This window comes from Bradysia coprophila, unplaced genomic scaffold, assembly GCF_014529535.1.
Source record: "Bradysia coprophila strain Holo2 unplaced genomic scaffold, BU_Bcop_v1 contig_297, whole genome shotgun sequence".
Classification (NCBI taxonomy): domain Eukaryota; kingdom Metazoa; phylum Arthropoda; class Insecta; order Diptera; family Sciaridae; genus Bradysia; species Bradysia coprophila.
The window spans coordinates 8,208,393-8,221,143 of record NW_023503555.1 but is presented as its reverse complement, the minus strand read 5'-3'; the positions used below and the strand labels follow the sequence as shown (position 1 = coordinate 8,221,143).

The 12,751-nt window shown below is 36.4% G+C and overlaps 2 protein-coding genes and 1 long non-coding RNA gene across 5 annotated transcripts; 2 read left to right on the top strand and 1 right to left on the bottom strand.

Moving 5' to 3' along the window:
* Positions 1-921: 921 nt before the first annotated feature.
* Positions 922-1,234, bottom strand: LOC119079135. The gene is made up of 2 exons (XR_005088101.1): positions 1,080-1,234; positions 922-1,023 (listed from the first exon to the last, which is right to left on the bottom strand). It is a non-coding gene; the product is annotated as an uncharacterized LOC119079135 (long non-coding RNA).
* A 1,506-nt stretch (positions 1,235-2,740) lies between these two features.
* On the top strand, positions 2,741-4,068 carry LOC119079123 (acanthoscurrin-1-like). Of its 3 annotated transcripts, none has more exons than XM_037186950.1 (4): positions 2,741-3,125; positions 3,315-3,401; positions 3,462-3,645; positions 3,931-4,068. In XM_037186950.1, the coding sequence occupies exons 1-3, from the start codon at positions 2,843-2,845 to the stop codon at positions 3,617-3,619; spliced, it is 528 nt and encodes a 175-aa protein (XP_037042845.1). In that variant the 5' UTR covers positions 2,741-2,842; the 3' UTR covers positions 3,620-3,645; positions 3,931-4,068. The 3 variants fall into 3 exon arrangements, with proteins under 3 accessions (XP_037042845.1, XP_037042846.1, XP_037042844.1); XM_037186951.1 differs by lacking the exon at positions 3,931-4,068 and having other exon boundaries at positions 2,741-3,038; positions 3,081-3,125; positions 3,462-3,913; XM_037186949.1 differs by lacking the exon at positions 3,931-4,068 and having other exon boundaries at positions 3,462-3,913.
* Positions 4,069-7,506: 3,438 nt separating this feature from the next.
* On the top strand, positions 7,507-10,524 carry LOC119079064 (putative fatty acyl-CoA reductase CG5065). The gene is made up of 8 exons (XM_037186872.1): positions 7,507-7,704; positions 7,765-7,881; positions 7,945-8,193; positions 8,254-8,388; positions 8,520-8,640; positions 8,709-9,141; positions 9,221-9,478; positions 10,332-10,524. Exons 1-8 carry the CDS (start codon positions 7,567-7,569, stop codon positions 10,426-10,428), a joined length of 1,548 nt encoding a protein of 515 aa, XP_037042767.1. The 5' UTR covers positions 7,507-7,566; the 3' UTR covers positions 10,429-10,524.
* The last annotated feature ends 2,227 nt before the right edge of the window (positions 10,525-12,751 follow it).

The following is a 12,751-nucleotide window of genomic DNA, read 5'->3' as shown; positions in this document are numbered from 1 at the left end:
GAGCCGCTGTTTTGACTCTCTTTACCATTCGTTTTTCACTTTCAATGCTCGTAACAAGAGATAGGCGCGAAACCGGTTCCGTTAACCTACTTGTTTAACTCAACTTCGTCTATTCTACTCAAATGCTGCAAGTAATTGTTTGGAGTTGATAGATGCTCGGTTAAAAGAATTAAATTTTCTACAACACACTTACATCTAGTGACGAAAACTACCACTTTTCGCAACTTGTTGCATAAATAACTAATGAACGATCAAGTAGACTGTATTTATGTATTTCAGAGGTGTTGCTCGATAAGCATTGGATTTTGGTGTCGGGCGTTCGAAATTTGGTCAGGGCAGAATTTTTATTTATGGTTAATGTTACAAAAAGAGTGGTGAAAAGTAAATCCATTTCACCACTAGTAGCGAAAAGTAAAATATATAAAAACAGAGAAAAAAACCTTCGATCGCCACACAAATCACGCAAGAAAAAGTTCTGTTTTAGTAGCGCAGTTGCAGAAAAAAGCTTTTCCTAACTAGTGTTGATTTCGCGACTTCGTCGCTTATTTTCAACGTCGTTTAAGAAAAACGTTGTTCATAACTTATGCTAAATTTTTTAGCGAATGAGAGGTTTCCAGCTCGAGCCGGAGGCGAATGCTGGAATCGAATGCGTTAGGAAAATATCTATTCCATAGAATTTCGGTAATTAATCAGTCCTTCGAGTAAACCCCTCCAAAAAATAATACTTTTTAATAGATATACGACACTCAAGAAAAACATTTAGTCCCAAGTTTGATCCAGCTATACCATATTCCATAATAAAATTTTCGTTGGGTGCCCCAGTGCACGAAATTACCTCAAAACCGGACAAATAGTTTTAAATTTTAAAATCTGATTTTATTGATAATAACAGCAAATCTATTACAACTTTCCCTTTCTGACTGGTCATTTGCCAAACCATGGTATACCTGGATAGTATACGCCAATAGCCGGATAGTAATTGCCACGAGTATGATCCGCCGGCTGAGGCCGTGCACTGATTAACTATATTATCAAAAATGTAAATATTTCTATTGAAGTACAATAGTAAATCTACATACCTCCATCATTGCTACCACTAAAACTATTAGCACAATTGCGATGTACGACTTCATATCGACAATATTGCCTTTATGGTAGATGCGATCTTGCCGTCTGGGAAAATGATAAGCATGCCGTTTCTGCAATAAACGATGCTTTTAAACGATTTCTGTAGCACATCAACTACGTAGTGATGCTAATGAATATGCAGCAGAATTAATTTTCATATTTTTAGATTCAAATAAATTATTCGGAAATTTATTTTGGATTTTGAAGGTGTTAAGATCACAAGTGACTTTCCACTTGACTTTTTTATTTGTTTTGTTATTTTTAATCGTTTCATTTTCCATTTTTAATCCACATCTGCATACCTTTTTTTGATTAATTTTGATTAATTAACGGAATTGTGTTGTTTTTCGCACTTCATGTAAGATTGACAATCTTGATATTATAGGAATTAAGAGAACGTGATGATCCGTAGACACACTTTCAGAGTATTTTGGGCGAAAAGTAGATTAGTGCACACTGTCAGTGTATTTTCGGCGAAAAGTAGATCAGTACACACTTTCAGTGTATTTTGGGTGAAAAATAAATCAGTGAACATAACACTTTAAGTCATAGAGTTACACTCGAGAGATGGCATTGCGACGTTGTCATTTTTATGCGTGTATTTTTTGGATGTCGATTAGCATCAGCGCCACCATGTCACCTCTTGAGCATAACTCTGAGGGATTCTTCTGAAAAACAGCAAACCGAAATCGCATGCATTTTCCATTGGATTTTTTTTTTTAAATGTGCCCAGTAAGGTACTCGACTCCAGAAGCCAAAACCATTTTCAAAAAAATTCTTCGAAGCTTGTGTGGCTTGTGTGAGGTGATCAAAAACCGAAAACCTGCACTTTTCTTACAAAAATTTCTCCAGTTACACGAGCCATACATGGTCGTGTGGGGTGTCATTAGAAAGGTAATTGCATGTACTTTCGGTGCAAATAGGGTCTTATTGGGTTTAAATTTAATTGGTTTCGAAAATATAAAGATATTAACTATTTTGAAAAGAAGTGTGGCACTAGCCACTACTGCCCTATGAAAGTCGATGCCACTGTATTGAAGTTAAGGGATAGGAGTAATTCTGAACAAAATTTTGTTTCTTTCTTCCAATATATTTCCAGTATTCTTTCCCGATTTTCTTGAGTCGACACGAAGGATTAAGTACCAGAGGTTGAGTATATAAATAGATCACGTAGGAATATGCTAGTTATATTTTGAATAATCTCTTAGTTTAAGTACTTCAAATGTTGTTAGCTTAAATTCTAGGAACCACTCATCGATTTCGACGTGAGATAACTCGTTGAAGTCGTACGGATTCCCAGATTACGGACTACGGAGACATTTCTGTAAATAAAGTTCCCTATAATTTTATTGTACTGTTGGACTTGTGTCACGCCCGCTTATTACCGTGCGGGCATGAAGCATGATCAGAAGTACGCATATTCTTTTGGTAAATAAACATGAATCTAAATCGCAGGCTTTTCTGAAACACCTCATCATACTCCTAGCGATGTTATTCTCAGCAAAAACTTAATTTTTTTTCCAGAAAGTCACTGACAATCAATTCGACCGCGCTAAATAGCTCTAATTGATAAATCACACAATAGGTTAAGCGTACACACCATATTACAGACATTTTAGTGTTACTTGAATATCGAGATCAATTGAAGTAAACATCAACGCGTACCACAAACAAATTTATATTTTTTTACGCATTAGTGGCTATTGCAAGAAAAATGTGTGCTATCAAGACGGCTGCAATAATTCTAATTGTAACTATTTACATCATCCAAACAAATGCACGAGGAGGAGGAGGAGGCGGTGGTGGTCATGGTGGAGGTGGTGGTCATGGTGGCGGTGGTGGTCACGGATTTGGAGGTGGAAGTCACGGTGGGTTTGGCGGTGGACATGGACACGGTTTCGGAGGTGGACGTGGACAAGGTTTCGGAGGTGGACGTGGACAAGGTTTTGGAGGTGGACACAGTTTTGGAGGTGGACATGGTCTTGGAGTTGGGCATGGTATACATTGAAGTTTGATTCCTTAATTGATTTTTTTTTCATCACGACATTTATATCAAATGGTTTATTCACTTCTTTTAACACCTGCATATATAATATGAAATCAGAGTCAAGGCCAGTCGTTTATTATTGTTGTTGGTAAAAGGTTAAAATATGTAGTTACTTTGTTAACTTGAAATATTTTTTCAGGAATAAGCGGATATGGAGGATATAAAGGATATGGTGGATATAGAGGATACGGTGGATATAGAGGATATGGTGGATATGGAGGCTCAGGTTTTTCTGCATAACAAAGTAAGATAAATAAAAATGAATTCACTAAACGGAAAATTTCAGGTCGATACTATGGTTACGGTGGCATTCTTCCCATTCCATTCTATCAAAGCTACGGCTATTATCAAAGTCCGGTGTACTGCTATGAATATGGACTCAGTTACGGTTACGGATATAGAGTTTATGGCGATGGATACGGTTACGGACCATGCTATTATTGATGATCGATGTTCTAATAACCTCACCTGTGATCTGCCGTAATTTGCATAAGAGACTTAGTGAAAATCTTATACAAAAGAATTCTTCTGTTTAAATTTTTACTATAAGTCCCTCATCACAGCACTGCTACTAGTATGAACACTGAATTGACAAGTGCTTAGTATTGTTTGTATTGCACGTTTTCAATCCTACACGAACACAAATCATCTCTTTGTGCAATAGAAACGCAGTGCCTACTGTGATTTCATCAACCTCCGCATATTTTCTATGTTCATGCTAGAAGCAGTGCTGTGCCCTCATGTATATTATTGCAGTGATGAGTCATTTAATAAAATGATTTTTGGACGGTACTTGCAACACTGGTTGAACACTTTGTACTTTTCTTAACACTGAACTTCCTGTAGTAATAAAAGTTAAGGGACATTGGTTTAAAAATCACGGCGACACTTGGGAAGAGACGAGAAACCTGGGAAGGTTGTTATACTTTTTTACATGTATACGTCTGGCGAATCATAAGGGGCCATTCATAAAAAATAGATGTGCGAATATCAAAAAATAAAATGTCATTTGGCATATCTCTGTCATGAAAATTAAACTGTTTTACATCTGATATGATTTCATCGATAAATCGATTTTTTTTTTCGTGCACCTGTCAACGTCTGGCATTACTTTACACCTTCGTATCAGAAAATTAAACAAAAATATTAAAATCGAAAAAGAAAGAAATCTTCGAAATTTCACGTGAGTAAGATATGTAAGTAGCTCATGCTGAAAAACAGACGAAGCATTGAAAATCTGTTTCGATAATGCAGACAACTGTTCTAGCAACTGCAAACAAAATTAGAAGGCCTAAAATCGGACAGTGCAGGCTTGCAAATTTGGTTATTGATTATGTTAGAAGTGTAAGAATACAGTGTAATGAAATTTGCAAGCGGACACTGTCCGATTTTAGGCCTGCTAATTTTGTAAACAAGGTGTATTCGGTTGCTGTTGCCGTTGGTGTCTATCAAATTTTTCATTGTTTTAATGTCACTTTTGACCAAGGCTGTATACTCTGCGTGACCTCCTCAAAGTATACAGCCTTGACTTTTGACGCGATTTCGTTATCAAAGCAATAGAGAACGTCAGATTTTCCGAACTGAAAATCCAAACGAAGATAAAAAGTTTGTCAGATTAACTGAAAAATAAACAAATTCCGACTGCAAGGATTTTAATTAAACAAAATGTCATTGTGATGCCAGTAGTCCGGTAAACTAATTGATTTTTTCAATCGGACCAATATATGCCGATACATAAGCATTTGAAAATATGATGTTTGTATTGATGATATCTATCAAACTTGCCCTATAGGTCTGTTCCAAGGCCATACGAATTGTCAAATTACTGTCAAATTTCATCCATAGAGACATAACCGCATCAAAATTTGTATGAAAACCGAGCTCTGTGGATGAAATCGTGTTCGTTCGACCAGTCAACTTTCGTGTTTACAGTTACTTGGAACAAACCTATCCGTTTGTGTTTTTGTTTGTATTTTCTGTTCAGAAAATCTGACGTTCCCTAATAATGAAAAATTTGATCGAAATAAATTCTCAATGTTTCTTCTGTTTTCAGCATGAATGTCGTGTTCTATTTCGTGTTTTTCTGAGTCATGTATTCGAAACGACATATAAAAAACAGCTTTTCCGACAAGGTCATTTCAAACAGACTTGGGAAGAAATAACGTAAATTTGTTCAAAATATTTTTTTTAATACGTCAGTAATTTGACGATTCGTATGGCCTTGGAACAAACCTATAAACGAGAATCTCATCTTCACGCGTGTAATAAAAGTCACGTGTGAATCGCCTCGTTGGTTCAAAACTAAAATCGGTATTGCGTATGCTCAAAATACCGCTGTGTTTTATGACCAAAACGAAAAAAATACTCAAAAGACTGCTGTGTTTTACGAAAAACTTGTTTAAATCGGTTTCTGCTTAGGTGCTTGGTCAAGTTTGATACGCATGATTATTCAAATTTCGAGCTTTATACCATTTTATTGCATTTATCAACAATTCTACGCATAAAACGTAAATACGACCACAATAAAATGTAACATAAAGCAACAAAAAATTTGTTTAAAAAAACAAATTTGAATAATCGGATTGATCTCTGTAAATTTCTGCAAGTTGAAAAACAAATAAACTCGTTCTAAAATATTCAAAAATGTCCATCAATCATTTTCTTCGATTTATTGCTGTAAATATATGTATAATAAAGCGACCGCAACTATCAATGATTTAGTATTTCGTCGCACGTTGTTGCAGATAGTATACTTTAGATTGAAAAGAAAAGAAAATTGTCGAAAATAAGTTGAATTAAAGATATCGACGGCTTACGAAAGCTTTCGAAAGCGCGAAAAGTGATTTTAAATAGTGAAAGAGTACGTGCTAATCTCGGTGGTAACAGTTGTTCTCCCAACTTAATAGTTGTTTTTGCCACTAAATGTGAAGCGAGCGAAGCGAGTTCGATTATCACATCAACGTTTTCTGCAACAAGCTGCGAAAAGTGAACTTTTGAATTGTCATTATGACATCAACACAGATCTTTCCATTTCCACTCATAGCTTCTTTTTAAGTAATCATTCACTGCCATCATAGTGTATGATACATCGACGAATTTAGTTTTGCGTCGGTTCTGCAATAATTCACACAATTTTGTTGACAATGGTCTTTTTCTGCAAATAATTTAGTTAAATAGTTGTGCTTCGATGTGAAACATGTGAAAACTTTCGGCTGTTTCCAAATTCATAAAATTCTCTTTTATCGATCAATTTATTGGTTTCTGCCTGTAACCACCAGTTACTTTTTGCACTGAGACGTAAGAAACTACCACTGAAACTTGATCCACGTCTCCCCAAAGTTGCGAATCTGACAATTTTCGTTCTACAACGTAGATACAATTCACACAGCATATTAAATCCTAACATGGTACACCAGAAAGTAGCAGTTCAAAAAACTGGCTCAAAAAAGCCCTTCGGGCGTTATATGAAGGATTTTGTCAAAAGGCAATTCGTGGTCATTTCTTCATACAAAAATCAAAAGGCCCTTCGGGAATCGCCAGAACGCCCATAGGGCCAGTGCGGCACTGGAAAGTACGAGTCACGACAGGGGAAAGTACACAGTTTTGCTTTACTGTGTCGTGCCTCTGTAAAAGTCATTCCGACGTGAAAATTGATTGAAAGTGGGACATTGCTTATCTTGTTTTGTAAATGTACTATTACCGAGTACGACCAAGATGACATGTTTTCGTTGTATGAATTAAAACACACAAACAATCCTTAGCTTTAGCTCTTATCATTAAAGCTTCAAAATTTGACACTTGTCGTTATGCATATCTAGCAACAGCTGGTTATCTTTCAGCTGGTTTGTCTACTTAATTGTTTAGTTTTATGTGCGGTCTGATTTGCTTTATTTTCATCCTACAAAATGCCATGAGGAAATTGCTTGGAAATTGATTGGTTGATTTACATTTCTAATGACAAAAGTACAGCACTTTCTTTCCAGACGGGTGAAAGTAAAACTTTACTCACTTGAACTGTCACTTGTTTTCCAAAATTGAATGGTCAATTGAGGTTTTTGGTTCGTGGAGAAAAACGGTAAATCATACCCTTTCTTCTTCTTTTTCTGCCTGTTTGTATCCACTGCTGGATGTAGGTCCTTCCATTTCTAACGGTCCATTACCTCTTGTTGCCATTTAGAGCCTGCTATTTCTTTTATCCCTTTTGTTCATCTCTCTCCATGACATCAACGACTTTCTCGCTCTGAACGTAATTCCAAGCATACTTCGTTGAATGAATTAATGACTCATTTTCTGGGGATACAGTCAATAAAAACAAATAGAAAGAGGTTCAACTTGATTTATTATCACTTACAGTCTGAAGGCTGAACTACACACAAAATTCAAATTCATAAATGGCATCGTTATCAGAAATTGATGAAAATCGGAATACGTATACGGCGGATGAAGATAGAGGTTCCTACATTTCAATTCCACAATTTTACGCTGGCAGGAGTGTATTCATTACTGGAGGCACCGGTTTTGTGGGAAAGGTAAATGGAATTCAATTGTAAGTTTGCGCAACGGCTGGTCGATTTTCTGTGCAATTGTAGATATTGGTGGAAAAACTCCTGCGATCGTGTCCAGATATCGAAAACATCTATCTGTTGATGAGGCCAAAGCGTGGTCAAGAAGTTGCAGCTCGATTAAACGATTTACTTAATTCGACCGTGAGTGTCTTTCAAATTGAAACTGGTAGGAGCACACTGACGCTGCCTCTTACATTAATCTAGATCTACGACACCGTCCGTAGTGGAAATTTACATGCTTTGAAGAAGGTCGTTCCGATTTTTGGCGATGTAACCCATATGCAGCTGGGTATATCGGATAGTGATCAAGAATTGCTCTGCCGAAGAGTATCCGTCGTGTATCATTTAGCCGCAACAATTAAATTTGATGAAAAATTGAAGCTGGCGGTTAAAATCAATATGTTGGGTACAAGGAGTTTATTGGAACTATGTCATCGGATGGTGCAGTTGGATGTAATTACTGGTGGCTTTAACCCATATCGATGAGAGATGTTAATCACTCGATATTCACAGGCTCTAGTGCATGTATCCACAGCATATTGCAATTGCGATCGAAGCGATATTCAAGAAGTTATCTATCCGCCACCATACGATCCAGCCAATATTATCAGTTTAGTAGACTGGTTGCCCGAAGATGTTTTGGATAAAGTGAGTGAAAACCAAAACTTAATCATATGTTGGGAGTGTCACAAAACACGTAAAAGACGCGGACATCCTTTATGAACGGCCGCCAGAACATTTATTTTTGTCTCATCTGAAACATACCATTGCGATCACAGCTCACTCCGTCGTTAATTGGCCAACGACCAAACACATACACATTCACTAAGGCCCTTGCTGAACAGATGATACTTAAAGAAGCGGGACGTTTGCCCGTCGCTATTGTTCGTCCATCAATAGGTGATATTTTACATCTAAACCTTACATTTCCGATTTTTAATGATTTCCTGATAAATTTGTGACTGTAGTGGTTGCTTGCCATAATGAGCCGACACCTGGTTGGTTGGACGGTTATAGTGGACCAAATTTCCTAACCGTAGCTATTGGAAATGGTCTACTGCATACAATAATTTGTGAGGGAGACTTCATAAGTGACGTAATTCCAGTTGATTTTGTAAGCAATATGATGATAACAGCAGCTTGGCGAATTGCAACCACAAAATCTCACGACATTAAAGTGTTCAATTGTGTTAACGGCAACCGACAACCGATAACATGGCAAGAATTCGTCACTAGATCGGTAACATATATGATCGAATATCCAATGGAAGGCGCTATTTGGTATCCAACCACTGTACTGCATACGAACCGATTTATTCATACGAAGGTACAATATTTGGTTCATTACCTGCCAGCATATGTGCTGGACTTTATATCATGGTCAATGCGCAAGAGACAAATGTAAATATGCACTGACAACGACATTCAGTTGTCATTTCCGGGTAAAATGTTCAGTAAAATGATTTTTATTTCCATGCAGTCTGGTCAAAACGCAAGAACAGCTAACGAAAGCAGCCCAATGCTTAGAGTATTTCGTAACACATCAATGGCATTTTACCGATGATAATGTGCGTGAACTGTTAACACATATGAGTTCCAGCGATCGTACTATCTTTCAGTTCGATGTTACGCAAATCAACTGGAATTCATTCTTTAAATCATACGCATTGGGTTTGAGAACATTTCTGCTCAAGCAAAATCCAAAGTCGTTGTCAAAGAGTAGAAGGAAAATGACAAGGTATGTTACAGGATAGGTCCTGTATAAAGTCGGTTACAAGGGCCCAAGGGCTAGGCAACTGAATTCAGTGTTTAAGGAAGGGTCGATTTTACCCTGCCTAGGCACATTCAGATTCAGATTTTGAATTTGTAGCGCACTTACGGTGTGAATTTAGTTTCGTTATGTTGCACACATATATTGAGTTCGTTTGCTTCAAGTTACAGGATATTGTCCGAATTACGCAATTTCTATTGCCTCATGCGAAAGTTCACCATTACCTATCAATTTGCCCCCTGCGGAAATAATCAATTACTTGAAGAATATTTTCTTCAAGTAATTTATTTATTTGCTTAGTCATTGTCATAATCAACTTACGCAAAGAGGAAGCAATAGCTCAGATTACAATGGATGCTGATATCGAATTTATTAATTCGGAAACGAGCAGATTCATTCCTCAGTTTTTCCTAAGCAACTTTTTTTTGAATCACTTTTGTGAGTTCTGTTTTATCACAAAATTGTTACCTCATATAATCATTAACTTTCGTCGCATGCAATGTAATCTACTATTACTCGTGAAGTCCTGTCGAAATTTTTTTCATGTGATGCTGCTACACTTCACTCTAAAGCGAATTAATGCGTAGAAAAAACTAGCCGCTACCCTACGCTAGCGTACGTCGTCGAGCAGTGATCTATTAAACGATTGTGGAGAAAAGAAAATGAAACTCCAATGAACGCCTTAGTACAAAATATTACTCTATTTGACAGCTGTCATTACGATAACTTATGCTTGCAGGGCGTTGGTAGCACACATAATTTTTTTACCATACACACAACAATGACAACATTAATTCCTTAAAACCCTTAAAACTTTCAGGTTATATTTGTTGCATCAAACGTCGAAGGTCGTTTTAGCAACACTCTCAATTGTGTACATATGGCGATTTTTTGTTTATTTAGGTGGCGCTTTTTGATCATCGTTCAGTGAAAATACAATGGACTCACGGCAGAGTAAAATAAACCAGGCAGGAGCGGTTCTCTTTCGAAACGTCAAATAACACACTGTATGAAAATGTAGTCAAATGCACACTGAAATAAAATGAAAAATTTTATTCGCAAAAAATATAGGGCTAATAGATTATTCAGGTCCCTAGTCAAATCAGCGCTCCTGCCTGGTTAACTTTACTCTGTCGTGATGGACTGGGTCATGCTTGCTGCACATAGTTATTTAATTTTAAAATCATTTTATGAAATTTAAAATGGAGTAAGACGTTTAGTAAGGCACTGTGTATGAGAATAAATAGTTTTTTCCCTATCGCATGGCAAAAGGGTTTATTTTAGCGATTGGAGAGATTTTTTGTTAGATTCCATAGGTCTGTTCCAATGCAACATCGAAATGTCAAACGTCATTCACAGACAACATCACCAAAAAAAAATGTTGACAAAATGTATGGAAAGGCGTTGAGGCTATGGCTCTGTGGATGACATTTGACAGTAAACTACACGTTGCACCTGTACTTCAAACAGATCTATTGTAGCAATTTTACAATCAACACACACATAAAACTGGTATTTTATATACGAACTGTGTAGGAAAACCAATGCGGACAGTTATTGTTTAAACAATAGAGCGGCACAAAATGGCCGGATTCGGATGCATTAATGGGACATTATGATACCGGGGAATATTTCCAGAGTTATACAATCGTGTATAAGGCTAGAAATGAGTGCAACGAGCTGTGTAATATACAAGAGAGTATTAATCGTGCAATATTCTCAGGTATCATTATAATATTTTATGCAATTCAGTAATAGTAGATTACATACTTGTGCGGAAAAACGTTGTTTTGAAGAGTGTGAACCACACGAGTCAAAACAACGATTTTCCGCACAAGTATGTAGTTTATTTTACCTCTTAAGTGCGGCGAAAGTGAATTTTTCTTTTGCGGGCCCCCTGCTAAAAATGATTTTTTGCACCACATAGGAGGTAAAGTGATTTATGCAATTCAGTGATGATATTTGAAACTTACGGTGCCTGCGTGCAATGTCGCGTCGTATGAACGTATTTTATCGCACTAGTGCGATAAAGGATTTGTAAGGGGTTTTATCGCACTAGTGCTTGTACTATAAGTACAAAGACCGCATGATGCGTCTCATTGCTGGTAAGTAATCTGCCGTAATTCGGAAGAAAAACCATTTCCAATGAAATAACAAAAGAATTATTGGAAAATGTTTTGTTATTTCGACTGGAAATTGTTTTTTATCCAAATTAAGGCAGTAAAGTACTCACATTCCGGTGAAATTCATGCTACGATTGCAGTTTTTCCGCTCGCTCACCGTTTACGTTTTAACAATAGAAAGAGAGAGACAGAGAAAGCAGTAATGACTTATGGTCGGTCATCTTTCAAATGCCAACATTAATTAAAATTACGTGACATTGAATCTAAGATTTTTTTTATTTTAATTAATTTCAATTCATCAATTATGCGAAATTCAGACACAAAACTTGAGTATAAAAAACTACTGAAAAAAGCATATTGACCTGTAATGCAAAAAATTCAAACATGACTGTGAAACGTGTGCTTTTTTATTCTTTACATCTCAACACGTGTTTTCCGAAAAAATTGATAAAAAGAAACACAATTTGCATAATCGGATTGATCACAGTAATTTGTAAGGGGAAGAACAAAAAAAACTCGTTCCTATAGGATATATTGTAATATCATTGCGCCACGTTAGTAAAAGGTGCCGTGATGCTAGTCCTAACACACTAAAAAAATGTGAAAAAAGATCTGTAGGACTAAGGAACACGAATTATTTTCGAAGTGACTATTGGCACCCGGTTAAAGTTCGGAACAGATCACTTTTATCTGATCTGAAACTGAAAAAAGACGATCTGAAATTTTCAAATTCAGTTCAGATTGATTTAAAATTTATCTGATCTGAATCTGAAAATTTCAGATCAAATCTGAATTCAAATTGAAAACTGAAGATCTGAATTTTTGCAATCTGATCTGAAATTTTTCAGATTGATCTGAAAATTTTTGCAATTTCGTGAAATTTTCATACAAATTTTTCAGATAATCAGATCAAATCAGTTTTTATCCGAACTGAATCTGAAATCAAGTGATCTGAAATTTCAGATTCAGATCAGATTCAATTCAATAGTAATCTGATCTGAATCTGAAAATTTCAGATACAATTTTTCAGATTCAGTTCAGATCTGATCTGAAAATTTCTCAATCTGATCTGAAAATTTTCAGATTAATCTGATCTGTTCCGACCTCTACACCCGGT